Genomic DNA, 16,382 nt, shown 5'->3' with positions numbered 1-16,382 from the left:
GGAAGAAGGTTACTGGTCTGCAGCAGCATCAACGTGTGAACGTCTGAAACCAAAAGAGCGGAGGCTGTTAGAGCAGAACATTAATGCAATCAATTTGATGCAAACCTGCTGTGTCCACACACTTTTGTCCTGTATGGTTGGTGATTATCTGTGTGAAACTCTCGGTCAGTTCATCATAAAGTCCCTCACTCTGCTGCAGAATGAATCTTTGTGGCAGTGATAGTGTGGGTCCGTCTGGGGCTCCACCAGGGGCCAAAGATCAGTGGTTCTGAGGTCTGGGGAACCTCAGGGGGACACACCGACAGGATCTAAAGTCAGTGCGGTGAGTTCACAGTCGTCGTTCTTCATCGGAAAGACAAAGATTCCTCAGATTCTCCCATAAGCAAAGACAAACGTGGGCCTGATCATCAGGGGGCACAGCTCCACACAAACATGGAGAAGCCTCTTAAACTCAACACCCACCTTCACCATATACACACTTCTACCTATGAGCTTTATGTTCCCATAAATCTGCTGTCTGGAGCTGACATTAAAGTCTTATATGACAGATGAGGCATGACAGTGTGTGTGTGTGTGTGTGTGTGTGTGTGTGTGTGTGTGCATTTGGCCTCTTTAAAGTGAAGCTCAGACAGGAGGAAAAGCGAGTCTTCAAAGAAATAATTAGGACCCACCCAGCAGCTTTTAACTGAGCGTCAGCCGCTGCTCGATCTGAGAGCTGCTCCGTCCAGGTGTGTGTGTGTGTGTGTGTGTGTGTGTGTGTGTGTGTGAGAGAGAAAAAGACAGTGGGGCAGAGTTTCACTGTGTGTGTGTGTCAGTGTTGTACAGAGTATTTTAATAGGAGAAGCTGAGTGTTTCAAAGAGAACAGAGCATCAAAGATCATGTGATTCAAAGAGCAAAAGTGTGTGTGTGTGTGTGTGTGTGTGTGTGTGTGTGTGTGTGTGATTTTAACCACAAGGTGGCAACAGAGAGAGGAAGGAGGTCACCTGGTCTGACCACAAACACACACACACACACACACACACACACACACAGGAATCAAAGCTGTGACATTCAGATATAAACAAACCTACAGTGCAGAAAAGGGCGGAGCCAAACTCATGAACAGAATCATGTGACAGGAAATGATGTGTTCATTGACTGAAAATGTTCAAAAGAAATTTTAAGTTTGTAGTCAGATTACATGAACATTAATGTTAAACACCTGGCACATCCAACATTGATGCTGGATAAATATTAAATTAGGGTTAGGGTTAAAGGTTAGGGGTCAGGGTTAGGGTTAGGATTTGAGGATAGAGGGTTAGGACTAGAGTTTAGGGGTCAGGGCAGATGTATTTGTACCTTGGCAGCATGTTTGACACTTGCAGCTCAAATCACTGGCACATCACCAGAATGTGGCACCAGCATTTTTGGTTAATTTGTTTAGAGAGCTGTGGATGGGGTGTGGAGCATGACACGCTGGAAATACCAGCATCGATCCAATGGTGAGAACCCAGTATTGATGCACTTTGGCTAATTTACGACCAGATTTGGACTGGGGTATTTTTTTTTGTCCACATCCTGGGTTGATACAGTCCCTAACCCCGACGCTCTGAAGAGGCTGAAAAAGGGGCAGGACTCTCTCAGCTCAAACACAACACAGAGTAGGTCTCCATCCAGGTGAGGAGCCAATTCCACCTGAGCTTTGGGGAAACGGGGACTGATACAGGTTTCCATCCACTGCTGTTCCTGTGGGAGCTGGTTCAGAGAAGATGGTGGCACAAATTTTCCATGTGCTGGATATAACACGCTGAAAAGAGCACACATAAAATATCAAATGATTAAAAAGAGTAGAAAGCATTAAAATATGGCATAAGGATCTGGATCGACTGGGGTTCAAACCCAGAACAATGTGCTGTGAGGTGAAACCCACTGCAAGTTCCCTCATTAAAGACCAAAACATGAGCCGGGAACACTCCTCATTAGAGAGAACTCAGAGTGTCAATATGGATTTTACCAGTGAAGGAGAAAATCAGATCTAAAATCTGCTGCCTTTTCTATTTTGCACATGGCAGAAATTTCAGCAAACAAAAGCCTGATGTAGTTTCCAAGGAAACAAAATATAATTTCTGGTAATTTTCCTCTGGGATCAAAACATGGGATCAGTCCCGTTCACACAAAAAAGAAATCCGAGCCACTTAAGCTCCCTGTGGCGGAGGTGAAACGTTGCTGACGCTTCAAATCTGCAGTGAGAGTAAAACGATGCAGCAATTATCTGATCCACTTTGTTTACGCCTTAAACCCTGGGAGACAGAAATAAGCTCTGAAATAAAAGCTGCACAGAGCCGTCTGAACCCAAACGCAGCTTTTATTACCCCGTGTCCACAGTGCTGCGGCGGCCCGGTTACACTTTGATTGTTGGACCATTGTTGTGTGATGTCTTTAACAGCTGGGCGTGTGTGCACCCGTGTTTGGTGGTTGCTCACATCAGAGCTGGTTTACTGGACCAAGGCGTGAACGAGGGAACAAACAAACAAAAATCTGGAAAAGTGTTTAAAGGCAGAAACACAAGCCAGAGGGAGAAGCAGGAGGAAGACAGAGCAGCTCTGGAGGAGAGAGACTCAGAGGAAAACGGAGGTGAAGAAACTGAGAAAAGACTCTGGATCGTCGGTTTAGAAGCTGCCACTTGTCCTGTGTTTACAGCTGTTTGCCAACATCTGGGCATTTTGGAAGCTTTTACTGAGTCAGCATCAGCATCAATAAGTACATCCAAATAATATCAGAAACAAAGACCGATGTGTCTGAAACAGCCAAAATGTTAAAGCAGGATTCTCATTCTAACTGAATACCATGAGTGTTGCACAGACACCTCGTCACCTGCAGCTGTATTTCTCCAACAGGCCTGGATTTGACTTCATCTCAGCCTGTCGACAGGATCAGGGGAAATACATCAGCACAACAGCAGCTCCACTCACACAAACTAACTCCAGAGAGCTGCTCTGTGTGTGTAGCTGATAACAAATGAGACATTTGTGGCAATTATCAATAAATATTTAACATTTTCCATTTATCAGTGAACTGGTCTGGTGTTTTCATGAAGCTGAAGGAAAAAGTCAAAGCAGCAGAGGCCTAAATACCCTGAGATGAACTGCTGTAAAACTGCTGCTCCTACATTTCCCACAGTGCAACTTTTTAAAAAATGTGTCTCCAAAAGCTTCCTGTTAAAAATCTGTATTACTGTAGAGTTGCAGAGGGAGGACGTGATCTGGACTTGAAACTGATTCCGACACAGTGATGGCTGCGTAACTTTGTGCAATCAGAGATGGATTTTTCTAAAAAAGGAAAAATCCAAACAAAACATCACCACCATCTGCAGCTGTCTGAGGCCCATGGATCTAGGGACTTTTCATGTTGGAAACATGACCAAAGATCTAAAGTTGGACCCAGTGAGTTCCTCTGGTGGACCTGCTCCTCTGAGTTCCCTAAAAATATTCCAGACTTCCAGGAACTGCTCCTGTGGGTGGACAAAGGGGCAACGAGAACTGAAATAGGAACGAAAACAAGAAAGAGGGGCTGGTCATTTTAGGAGAGCTGATAGATGGAGGCGCAGACTGGCAGGAACAGAAAGCAGAAGGTGAAAGTAAAAAGAGATGATGAAAGAAAGAACAGAGGCCAAAAGGCAGCAGATGTAAAGAAAAACTACAGCAGAGACTGATGAGAAAGTGTGAAGGAAGAGGCCAGGGGGAAATGATACAGGGGGAAGCTCTGTGGAGATGTGAGGGGATGAAAACATGAGCTGAGGGGGTGAAGTGAAAACGTCTGACTGATTGAGAAAGACAAACAGTGAAACAGAGACAAGTGCGGTTGTGAAACTCTATCTGCAGCGCTCCTAAACGTACACAGAGCCGGAGCCGCTGCCAAACGAAACAGCAGCAGCTTCAGCACCGTTACCCAATCTGCAGCTGCCGTCGCCCCCACAGCCCAAAACAACACACAACCAAAAGAAACAGACACTTCCAAAAGCAGCAGAGTGAGTCCTGTTCAGCAACGAGACAAGCGTGAGCTGGTTCCAACACTTAGTCCACTACAGGAATGGAAGAGCTGCATTTGCTGCGGGGATCAAAATTAGAACCTGCCACAGGGTTCTTGATACCTGCAATAGGGACAACACCAACAACTCTACTATAATACTTTGTGTTTCAGTAGCTGCTGTCACATATGTCGTCAATCTCACTCAACTGATTCAGATCAGAGATTCCACCTTAACTTTTCACATGGACACTGTTCACTGCTGCTGAAGAAGCTTTTCATGTGCAAAGTGAAGTGTTTAATCTGCAGGAAACAAAAAGCGAGTCCCCCCCACGTGGGGCAGACCTGCTCAGAAAGAGTCTATTTATTCCAACAAGAAACGATTGGATCAATATTTTTTCCTATTGATCGGATTATTAAAGGTTTACACTGTACGACCTGTGTATAGACGTCTTTGTAAAAAAAAACAGAAACCCCAGTGGAACTCCAGCCTGGACACCACAAGGACTAAAACCTTCCTCAATGATCAGGAGGGTCTAGAAAAAGGAAAATCCATAGCATGAAATCAGTCACATTGTTTTACACTTACAGAAGGAGGATGAGCAGGATCCAGGATCTCTGAGGGAAATGAGGTTCTGTGTGGACGGAGCTGAAAGGGACAGACGTCGTTATTTGTCCTGCCCAGCACCTGTAAACACCTACTAAATCATTCCCATCCACTGGAACACAACAGAAGCACAACTGGTACAATAAACATGTTAGCGAAGCAGTGACTGAGCGCTGTGATCACCAGTTTACTGAGTATTTCATAAATAAGGTTTATTTCTTTCTCAGACTGTGGCTACAGCAGAACAGGAGCCCGGTACATCTGAGCAGCTAATACAACCGTACAAAACTACTGCAGTACAAACATTTAAAGTATTCTGAAACAGTAACATCAAGTACTTTGCGTCCAGTCTCTGTGACGTCACTAACCTCCTCGCTTCAGGTTCGAGCTGCGACAAATAAAAAGCTGCAAATATTTTCATTTCAAAGACAGTTGGTCCACATTTAATCTGCACAGTAAAGTCACACACCTGCACCGAGACAGAACTACGTTCCCCGAACAATCTGTCTTTGAGGGATAAAAACATTTGTCAGTAAAGCCTGTTTTTGACTATAGTACAGACAAACCTCTTTCTCTCACATGTTGAACTAAGTTTTAAACACAGTCTAAAATTGGCTAAATCTCAGACTCCAGAAGGTAAAAGTTGATCCAACATGCACAGCCTGACGTGCACGGTCACAACCAGGCCAAGTCAGAAAAGAGGTTGTGTTGTTTTAACATCGTGTTGTTTGGAGCTAAACTGCGTCTAACACCCGGCCTCCACGAGGACCAGAGGAAACATTCCCGGGGTGTTTGGCGTCCTGATCGCCACCCTGTCTTTTTCCAGAAACGCCTATTTGGTTTTGACCCCACAGCCCCGAGAATGTGCCCATCAGCAGCCGCGTGTCCTTGACTGTCCCAGATTTAAAACCTGCCTGGACGAGGTCGGGGGGAGGGGGGTGGCTGTAGGATGTGGCCTTGATTTACCCGGAAGCAGTGAGGCGGCAGGACACTGCGGGCGGTTTATTCTTAGCTGCAAGGCGGGGGAGGCTCCAGCGAGGCCTGGTCCTGCACGTCTGACGTCACATCCCGAAGTGCGCGTGGGCGGGGGGTGGTTTGGGGCCGGACTGGGATTAGGGAGGCGCAGGGATGTGGGTTCAGCTGCTGCTGAGGCTTCACGGAGACGAGGAGAGTCAGCGAAATGTCCGAGGAGGAGAAGGAGGAGTAGAAGGACTTCGCCTTCATCCACAGGCTCAGACCTCACCACAGCAACTCAGCACACACACCAAAACTACTGGTGTGGCTCAGCAGCGTGTGTGTGTGTGTGTGTGTGTGTTGGGGGGTGGGGGGTATGGTGTTAGTTTTTATTGGACGATGCATCTGGGAGGAAATTGCTCCGGAAATATGAGGCGTTCACTGACATTATATTTACATGTGAATCTGTGTTCAGGCTGCAGAAGTGAAGATGTTCAAGTGGCATTCACTCATGCAGCCGTGTGTGTGTGTGTGTGTGTGTGTGTGTGTGTGTGTGTGTGTGTGTGTATCGTTGTATGTAGGAGACCCTGTGTGTGTATCTGTGTGTGCTGTATAGACAGTTGTGCATGTGTGTATGCATATGATGTGAGCTCCCATCAGGCGTCTCCAGCCTCTGGCTCCTTCTTCTTCTCTTTCACTTTTACCGAAGACTTCCTGGACACCTTCTTGTCCCCTGACTCCTTGCTGGCCTCCTTCTCCTTCTTCTCCTTTGATGACTCCTTCTTCTCCTTGGAGGAGGAGGAGTCCTTCTTGGCCTCTTTGCTTGAATCCTTCTTAGACTCCTTCTTTTCCCTGATGGGCTCCACTGCATCTCCAGCGTCCTCTCTCACTGTGGCCTCCAGCGGCTCCTTGGACACCTCTTTTTTCTCCTTGGAGTCCTTATCTGAATGAGAAAAGACGAAGAGCATTAATGCACACGCATTTATACACAATCAATTATTTAACTTTTCTCTTTCCAGCCATCCATCAGACACTAATATTGTGCTTTAACCTGCTCTCATTTAAAAATTGTTTCCTGTCTGTTTCCTGAAACCTGGTTTCACGGTGAGACCTTTCAGCTGGAGACAACTCATTCCCAGCTGTCAGAAGCAGAAACGTGTTCAGGGGTTAACACGTGTTTTAGTGAGAAATGACGACGTGATCCCGCCCAGAGTCAAACACTCGCGTTGATGTGGTCTGACGTTAAAAGTCGTGTTCACAGGGTCAACGAGCAGCAGGTTGATGTGAACATCAGATCAATCTGGTGTTTGCTCATCAGGACAAACTGAGTGACACCAGCACCTGTTGCATGACAAAGGACCTCCACTAAACCACAGCACACACACACACACACACACACACACACACACACACACTCTGCAGCCCCACCTCCTCCAGATTGGACTGGCTCTGATAAGATGATAACGGGACTGTTGTCTGCCAACAATGAGACGTCTACTTATCTCCATGAGAAACGAGAGGGTTTAGGGGCTGGAGACTGTGTGTGTGTGTGTGTGTGTGTGTGTGTGTGTGAACAGCCTCTCACAGCGTCTGCATGTGTCTCTGCATGTATCTGCCGCTGCATGTACGTGGAGTCTGCAGTCCATGAAAGTGTGTGTGTTCACAGACTCCAGAGAGCAGCTCTAATCAGACGGCTCATCGTCTATGGCAGAGAGAGAGAGAGAGACGCTCGAGTCGAGTGTGTGCTGTGTTTGTGGCAGACGGTGCCATAAACCCTCTTGAAGTATGTGCCCCACTAAAACAGACTGACAGTTTGAGTTTGTAGAACAAGGTTTAGATCAAGGAGCGTTGGAATTAGTTTGTCAAGTGACCAGACTGAAAGACTGGGTTTAACACAGAGACTGAGAAAGTGAAGTGAGTAGTTTAGTTCAAAGCTGAAATCATTTCTTTGGTTCTGCACACACAGTCTGCACAGTGAAAACACACACAGCTGGGGGAAGCAGGTTAAACACCCACAGGATTTTAGATTTCACAGTTGAACAGTTTCAGGTCACTCAGAAAAATCAGATTACCTGGATCATGTTTTTGTAAATCCAACCAAACCAAAACCAAACCAAACGTGATCAGTGACCAGATATTTGTTTTGTGTTTAACTGTCACAGAAACAACCGTCTGAACTGAACAAAGACTCAAACCTTTATTGTTTAAGCACAAAACACACGTTACAAAATGATTCAACATAAAAGAATATTGATCATTTCAAATTGTAGTTGATTTTTGATAGATCTTGATTTTCTGGTCTCTATGTGACGTCAGTTCCAAAGTTTTGTCATAACAATAAAACTGACAGACAGATGTAACATCTGCAGCTACTTTTAGTTGTAAGAAATAATATGAATCAATAAACAGCAGAAAGCAGGTTTCTACTCTACATGACAGAAATAGGCGACTGGAGAAATCCCAATGTAAACAGGTTACTAAGTGCAAAACACACGACGAGAGTTTTTCTGCCTACAGCAACTTGTCTGCCCCCCCGCCCAGCAGCCAGTAACCACATAACCTCCACACTGTAACAGCAAATACAGGCAGGAGCTAAACACACACACACACACACACACACACACACACACACACACACACACACACACAGCAAATGTATCTGCACATACGGAACAAGTGAGAACACAAACACACAAATAAGTGGCAGCAAACTGTGTAAAAGTTTGGACACACTGACACACACCCTGTCCTCAGAACTTTTACAGTCTGACATGAGAGAAATGAGGGAGCAGGCCCACTCTATTAAAAAACAGTGAATCAGCCCTCAGCTGTCAGTTTATTAGGGACACCAAACAACAGCTAGTGATGCAGCTGATTATGTTCCGTCTTATTCGGGTCATTTTGGAGGCTGGACTTTGTTCTATCATTGAATTGTATTAAGTGTTTCTATTTAGCCATCTGTACCTAATAAACTGAGTGTGTGTTAGACTTGGTTTTAGAGTTAAGGCTGGATCCAGGTTTAGGTCAGGACTCGTGTTAGGGTCAGGGTCAGGGTTATGATGGTTCAGGTTAGGGTTAAGGAAAAAGGGCATAATGTGAGTGTCCTTACAAAAACAACTGTAGAAATGTGTCAATGTGAATCAGAAAAATGTGCGACTGGTTTGACCATTAGTGTCGGTCCCAGCCTGAAACTGATCCTGGAAGCTGTCAGGTCTCACACTGAGGTCACGCGCCTCTGATTGGTGTCAAAGTTCAGAGTTGAACCCGATTAACACTGATGGTAAATCTGTGACTGTGGCTGCTGATTGTCACTTCAGCATGTAAACATTCACGGGGTCAAAGGTCAGCGGTCCTCGGGTCTGTGGCTTGTTTTTAGAGCACAACTAGGACCTGAAGGTGAAGGATAACAGGGTTCGTTCACTGGGTCCTGCCGACGGCGTTTAGAACAGAACTGGGTACAGGTTGGTTCAGTTTGACTCTTTTCCTTGGTGCCATCCAGCCTTCAGGTATATTTTCTTTCAAGGTGCTGAGCTACACATGCAGTCCCCGTCACCTCCAATGTATTTGGGTCAAAACGCGGACAAGAACATCGGGGAGACACTGGCTGTTAAAGGGTTAAAACCTCAGCTCATAAAATCTGTAGTTTGGGTCGGCCAGTCCTTTAACAGCTCTGACTCTGATGATGTAAAGTATCACCACCCCATTGGAAATCTTCACTCCAGGAGCCCTTTGTCTATTTTTACAAAAACAGGGTAAATAAAACTGTACTGGAGCCTACCTGCTGAAAGACGAACAGCAGCGTGATCAGCACTAAAAAATAAACTGTGTGTGAAATCCTCAAACATATTTCCTCACTGCAATCACTGGTTACGTTGGGTCCATAATATAAACTTATACCAATATATCTGACATGGTTCAGGTGAAATGTAGTGACTGGTTCACTAGAGAGCACAGTGAGAACTGTGGATTCTTAGAGCCTGGACTCAAACACTGAAAGCTCATTGGTTGTTACTTGATTTTTAGTTTTGTGGTGCTGAACGGACAGCTCCTGCAAAAATCACTTTACGTTCATCTGAAAAGTTTCTGAAAAAAACATCCTTTGTGGTTTTTACTGTCACAGAGTTTTATCTGTTCCTCACATGTTGATTACAGACGGTTCAAAGTCACATTTGTGGATTCTGGGTCTTTTCTCCATCACGTGTCCTCGTGGCTTCATTCTGTGAGGAGGTTTAAAGTGATGTCGATGCTTCGTTTACTGTAAATGTATGATAGTTCTTACCACACTGGGAACTGTGGAAACGCTAGAGGACATTCTTATGTAGGACCTTGGATCTGCGTATCATAACATTCCTATAAAAACACAGCAGATCTGTGGAAATTTTCCTTGCACTTGTGTGCACAGACCATTTTCACACTCCCAGGGAAGCGATCGTTCCCTCCTGGGTTTTCCTTTTTCACTATACAAGCAGGAAATAAGAGAGTGAGTGGAGTCAGGTCCTTCGGGGAGCAGTAGCAAGCGGTGGATAAACATTGAGGTTGTAAGACAAGATGACAGCCTCGCTCCTGTACAGGACTCCACAGGGGTCAGGTCACGTCTTGTCAGTCTGCTACTTCAACAAACTAACAAAGTGGACGTCTGTAGACTAAACAGAGCAGAGGCCGGTGCTCCACGTTGCAGCGGGAACGACGTGACGTTAAGCCCTTCTCACGTGGGACTGGAGCTCCCTGGAAGTGCCTGGTAGTTCTCGTCAAGATCAACACAGTCCAAAACTTTTCAGTCCCAAGTGGTTCCGCTACAGCCGTGTCTGGATCCAGTCAGTTTGACAGGAAACCATGGGTAATGTAGGTCCTTACACTGCACATTGCTGACTTCAGTGAACAGTCCTTCAGGGAATAAATCTATTATAGTATCGCTCCCCAAATTACTGAGGAGGTGTTTCATTTTCAGGAACATGGCAAATCAGTGTGCTCATGCAGAGGCCGCCTGGCCTGATGACGGGACAGGACTTGTGTGGTTTGTCAGCTGGTTCTGGTAACTGGCTCTGTGAGGTTGTGCCTCCTCCAGCCTCCGTTTGGGTTTCCATCTTTCCTTATTCATCTTAGAACATTTTCAGTCCAGCAGAGATGGTTTATTAGTCCACTGCGGTAACTGCACCTCAACTGTATGATTATTTTTTGTCATGGAAACAGTTTTACTCAGGTTTGGATTTGTGGTTGCCAGTTCAGATCCCATGGTAAACTGTGGATGGGAAAAAGTGAACACCCAACTCAGAGAGTGGAGCTCCCAGTGAAGACCTGAGCTCCCAGTGAAGACCTGAGCTCCCAGTGATGACCTGAGCTCCCAGTGATGACCTGAGCCACCAGTCATGACCTGAGCTCCCAGTGATGACCTGACCTCCTCAGTGAAGACCTGAGCTCCCAGTGATGACCTGAGCTCCTCAGTGATGACCTGAGCTCCTCAGTGATGACCTGACCTCCTCAGTGAAGACCTGAGCTCCCAGTGATGACCTGACCTCCTCAGTGAAGACCTGAGCTCCCAGTGATGACCTGACCTCCTCAGTGAAGACCTGAGCTCCCAGTGATGACCTGAGCTCCTCAGTGATGACCTGAGCGCCTCAGTGATGACCTGAGCTCCCAGTCATGACCTGAGCTCCCAGTGAAGACCTGAGCTCCCAGTGATGACCTGGGCTCCCAGTGAAGACCTGGGCTCCCAGTGATGACCTGGGCTCCCAGTGAAGACCTGGGCTCCCAGTGAAGACCTGGGCTCCCAGTGATGACCTGGGCTCCCAGTGATGACCTGAGCTCCTCAGTGATGACCTGAGCTCCTCAGTGATGACCTGAGCTCCCAGTGATGACCTGGGCTCCCAGTGAAGACCTGAGCTCCTCAGTGATGACCTGAGCTCCCAGTGATGACCTGGGCTCCCAGTGAAGACCTGGGCTCCCAGTGAAGACCTGAGCTCCCAGTGATGACCTGAGCTCCCAGTGATGACCTGAGCTCCCAGTGAAGACCTGGGCTCCCAGTGAAGACCTGAGCTCCCAGTGATGACCTGAGCTCCCAGTGAAGACCTGAGCTCCCAGTGATGCCCTGAGCTCCTCAGTGAAGACCTGAGCTCCCAGTGATGACCTGAGCTCCCAGTGAAGACCTGAGCTCCCAGTGATGCCCTGAGCTCCTCAGTGAAGACCTGAGCTCCCAGTGATGACCTGAGCTCCCAGTGATGACCTGAGCTCCCAGTGAAGACCTGAGCTCCTCAGTGAAGACCTGAGCTCCTCAGTGATGACCTGAGCTCCTCAGTGATGACCTGAGGCCAGGAAACTGACTTTTTCTCTGCATTAACCTGCTGCTGGTGTCTGGGCCAGATCTGCTTTGAAAACAATCTGAGTTTGGCCTGAGGTTCAGCTAAACGAAGAAGAAATTGATGCTTGTTTCTTTTCACTAGAAGACGAGAGGCTGCAGTGTGTTAGCTCTCTGCTAAAAAGGTAAATGAAAGATTCTAAACATGGAGATTTGGACATAAGATAAATTATTTGGTGGTTTTTGCAGCAGACGTTACAGGTACAGCAGCAATAAAACTGTTCAGAAACAGGACAGGGCAAATATCCTGACACACATTGTTTGTCTGATGCTTTCTGGCTGTGAAGTAGACAGCACATTTTCAGTGGTGGCTATATGAATACATGCCAATATTACTGTGTGTGTATTTCATAAGGTGCTAATTTATCCCCCTGACATGTTTAGTTCCACTTAATGATCTCAGGACCAAAACACTTCCAACGTGATCTGACTCCAGCACTGAGACTCAGCACATGGAGGCTCTTCATCTTCCACTGGAGTCTGGAGGGCAACACTTTTTTGCTCCTTGTGGAACAAAAACAAAAACCGCAGAGACAAAAGTCAGCAGGACGATTAGATAAGGTGAGCGACGCTATCTGCACCGCGTTCAAAGCTCAGAGGTTCCGCCTGGATTCGTATGTTAGCAGTGGATCACATTCATCTGCAGGCAGCCGTAGTCAAAATAAAGGCGGCTGCACAGATCGCCCGCATCCCAGCCAATCAGCAGGCAGGAGACTGCAGCTGAAACCTGCTGGTTTACAGAAAGCACTCTGTAAAATGTGTGTGTGTGAAAGAGAAAGATCTGTGAGGTTGTGTGTATCCCTACTGAGATCATGTGCCTCTGTGTGTGTGTGTGTGTGTGTGTGTGTGTGTGTGTGTGTGTGTTCATGTGGTCCAGACGAAGCGGTCGAACAGGACACAGCTGTATTATGTGAAGTCTAAAAACAAAGCTGTGTGGTCGACAGCGTGGGAAATGACAGCGTGTGTGTGGCAGGATGAGGAACACACACACAACAGACATCAATCGCACGGTACACACTCACACATAAACTGACTCACACACTGTACGTGTCCATCATCATCATCATCATCATCATCATCATCATCATCATCATCTTTGTCTTGGTTTCCAGTGACCCTCGTTTCTAAAGAGACACGTCCCAGTGGTGGACAGCGTGCCCCATTAACAGCTGACCTTTATGGAAACATCTGGATCCATAATGAATGAAACATGTGGCACAGCTTCAGTTTGAGGACTCAGTCTGGTCACACTGCTAATGAAATCTCATTTCAGAGTAATCAGTGGATCCAAAACAGCTGACAGAAAAAAGTCTGAGATTCTCCAGGAAAAAGAATCAGTTGTTATCAGAACACAGTTATGGCTCAGTAGGTCCCTACTCTCGATAACGGCCACAGAATGGTGTGACAACACTCAGATCTGCTGTGACCTTTGCCGTGAAACATTCTGGTGTGATTCTTCTCTGCTAGTACTCCCCCCACCCACATGTGAAAGACGAGAGGAGGAAGGTCACAACCGTCTAATGGCTGCTGCACTGCATGCTGGGAAATGTTAGAAACAACTAACCAAAGAAAGCAGAGACACTCCTCAATCTCTAGAGGGTCTAATTGAAACAAAGTCCCCCCTTTGACCCACACTCTCTTGGCTCTGGCAGCCTCTGTTTCTCACTTTGAGCTGCAGCTCCTCCATGGCTGCTGTTCGAAAAACGCTTCTTCTAACCTTGGCTAGGTGGCAGGGGGGGCTCATTTACCCAGCGGACTTTGCCGACACAGGGCAGAGGAGCTGGCTTTGTTTACCTGCATTTGTTAGAGAAAAACGTTCAAACTCATAGTTCGTGCAGCTTTAAAAACGAACAATGTTAATGCGTCAAAAGGATGTGAGGGAGAGAAAGAGAATGAGACAGAGGCTGAACATGGATGGACAGGCAGTATTTAATACTATTCTTGGTGTGGAATGTGCTGCTGAAGCCTCGCAGGCCTGCCCATCGCTCTGTGTGTGTGTGTGTGTGTGTGTGTGTGTGTGTGAGACCACTGACAGCCCAGCCAAGATTGTAAGATTGAACCATGTGCTTCACCACCCATGGAGTGCTGCACACACACACACACACACACACACACACACACACACACACACACACCAACTATCTTTGCAGGAAAAACAGATATTTACTGTATGTGCAAATGGGCACTCAGGCACGTACACACACTCACTCACACTGGTTATTATTGCAGTCCGCCTCTCACAGTGATGATGGGAAATGTCTTCGCCAACCGTAGAAAAGTTTCTCATGCAGACAGATGGGTTTGGAGAGCACTTTACTAAATCTGGATCCAGTACTGAATCTGTTTATAACGTCCGGAGCCTTTGGACTCGTTCAGGAAACCTCAATAGTTTTAGTTTTCAAGTCTTAAACAACTAAAGTGAGGCTGCAGCTGAGATCTGTCATCACCTTTTTTTGGCAAACAAAGCACAAAACTGAATGTCAGAACAAAAATGGAGATTAAAACTAAGACTCAGTGAGATAACACATGCACCCTCTTTGCTTCTGCACACATTATCTTTTACAACCTCCTTCATCCAAATCCCAAAGGAGCCAATTATAAGACAAAGAATCTAGACGTGGGACAGAAAGCTGGATTTGGACTTTGGACTTTTCTGACCTTTAACAGAGCGAGTAAAATGACAGGTGGACTGACAGGTGGACTGACAGGTGGACTGACAGGTGGACTGACAGGTGGACTGGTGCAGCAACAGCAGCAATGCAGGTGTTATACCAGACTAATGCGGTAAAAGGGACCTGGGCTGGAAGATGGAGCTTTCAGTCCACCAGTCAGTCCATAGGCACTTTCAGACCCAACAGGACTCCCCCCCCCCCCCTCAGGGCAGACCCAGAATACACTGGAGATACGCCATATCTCATCTGGCCTGGGAACACATCTGGGTCCCCCAGGAGCAGCTAGAGACTGTTTCTATGGAGAGGGACATCTGGATCACCTTCTTGAACCTGCTGCAGATAAGCAGCAGAAAATGCTTGGATGGAAACAAACACTCGCGTCACTTGTGCATGTTCAAGTCAGGGCAACACTTCAGGCTGAGATTGTGAAGAAACATGAGCTGTTCTCGTCTGAAGGATGACTCCAGTCTGACTGCTCTCTGTGACAGAGGCTGGTTGCACTGCGAGTCTGGCCCTTCGGTGCAGCTTCCTACAGGGCTCGAGTCGAGTGGTCTACTGAATTTAGGAGTCAGCCTATTTGGTCCACTGCAGTTTAACATGAATTATTAATTTAGTTCACTACTTCGTTTCCATAATGTGTGCGGATACTTTCTGTCCAGATGTTGAAGCATTGACGAAGGGCTGTGGTGGTTCTCCAGTTCTACTTTACAGTACACACATTGCACCGTGTTGTCGTCTTATATAAGTTTGAAATGACTTTGGACATTTTCTGCCTTTTACAGACGGTTTCGCTCTCAGCCATAGCACCAACTTTTGACACTGAAATGTGTTGTGCGACAGTGATTATGGTCCGTGTGGAACAGCGATCCCTAGGCGGAGCAGGTCCGATAACGCAAGTGACAGTAATTAAACGAATCCTCGACACTAATCACTGCAGCCCTAGTTTCCTATTAACACTTTGTTAGCAGATGTAGTTGAACAACATGTCATGCAAAGTAGTTTTTATCAAGCACACACACACACACACACACACACACACACACACACACACACACACACACACACACTTTTACTCACTGCAGCATTTGTCATTTCAGCGAGCAATGATCTGGCCTGTCACCTGAACTCAGCACGAATGAATCCAGATTAAGATTTGAGCTGAGGATGAAATGAAATCAGGAATTTATTTCATGAAGCGAGAATCTGAGGAGAAGAGAGATAAATGTCATGAGGTATGTAAGAGGGAAGAGGAGACGCATGAAGACTGAAGAGAGGAGAGAATGAAATTAGAAGAGAAAGATGGTGAGTTACGTCTTTAAATGAGACAAAAAGCAAAGAGACAAAGATGTAAAGAGAGAGAGAGGATGACTGAGACCACTGCTCGCTCGCTCCCTGGGTGTGGTATAGTGGGTGGGTTCATTCCCGCGGTCGGCCAAGATATTTTCTCTCTGCTCAGCTACGCCCTGCTACTAACCAACACACACACACACACACACACAATATACAGAAAAATATACAGTGGCCAGTCTGAGGAAAAAACGTTTTGGCTTGATACAAAAGGACATGAAGTTTTCCACGTCTGGTGGTGACATAAAATCTCTTCGTCTCAAACACACACACACTGATACACACAAACATGCACACATAAACATACACAAACACACGCAAACACACGCCTTCGTCAACTTCCTCAGCGCTCGCTGCACTCTGCCTAAATACAGCCAACCACATCACAGAGGACATTTACAACACTGGGTGAGCTGCGCACACACACACACACACACACACACA

At 46.5% G+C, this 16,382-nt stretch overlaps 1 protein-coding gene across 2 annotated transcripts in view; it reads right to left on the bottom strand.

The window, feature by feature from the left end:
• Positions 1–4,873: 4,873 nt before the first annotated feature.
• Positions 4,874–16,382, bottom strand: part of bbs9 (Bardet-Biedl syndrome 9) — a 123,510-nt gene continuing 112,001 nt past the window's right edge. The window contains exon 22 of one of the 2 annotated variants that reach the window (XM_026317863.1): positions 4,874–6,510. In XM_026317863.1, coding sequence (XP_026173648.1) covers positions 6,224–6,510 — 287 coding nt within the window. In that variant the 3' untranslated portion in view covers positions 4,874–6,223. Of the gene's footprint in view, positions 6,511–13,413; positions 13,459–16,382 lie in introns of those variants that run through there. The other variant, XM_026317864.1, reaches the window with a different exon arrangement.

Source organism: Mastacembelus armatus, chromosome 16 (genome assembly GCF_900324485.2).
Source record: "Mastacembelus armatus chromosome 16, fMasArm1.2, whole genome shotgun sequence".
In the NCBI taxonomy this organism is placed as follows: Eukaryota; Metazoa; Chordata; class Actinopteri; order Synbranchiformes; family Mastacembelidae; genus Mastacembelus; species Mastacembelus armatus.
This window is presented reverse-complemented; position numbering and strand designations above follow the sequence as displayed.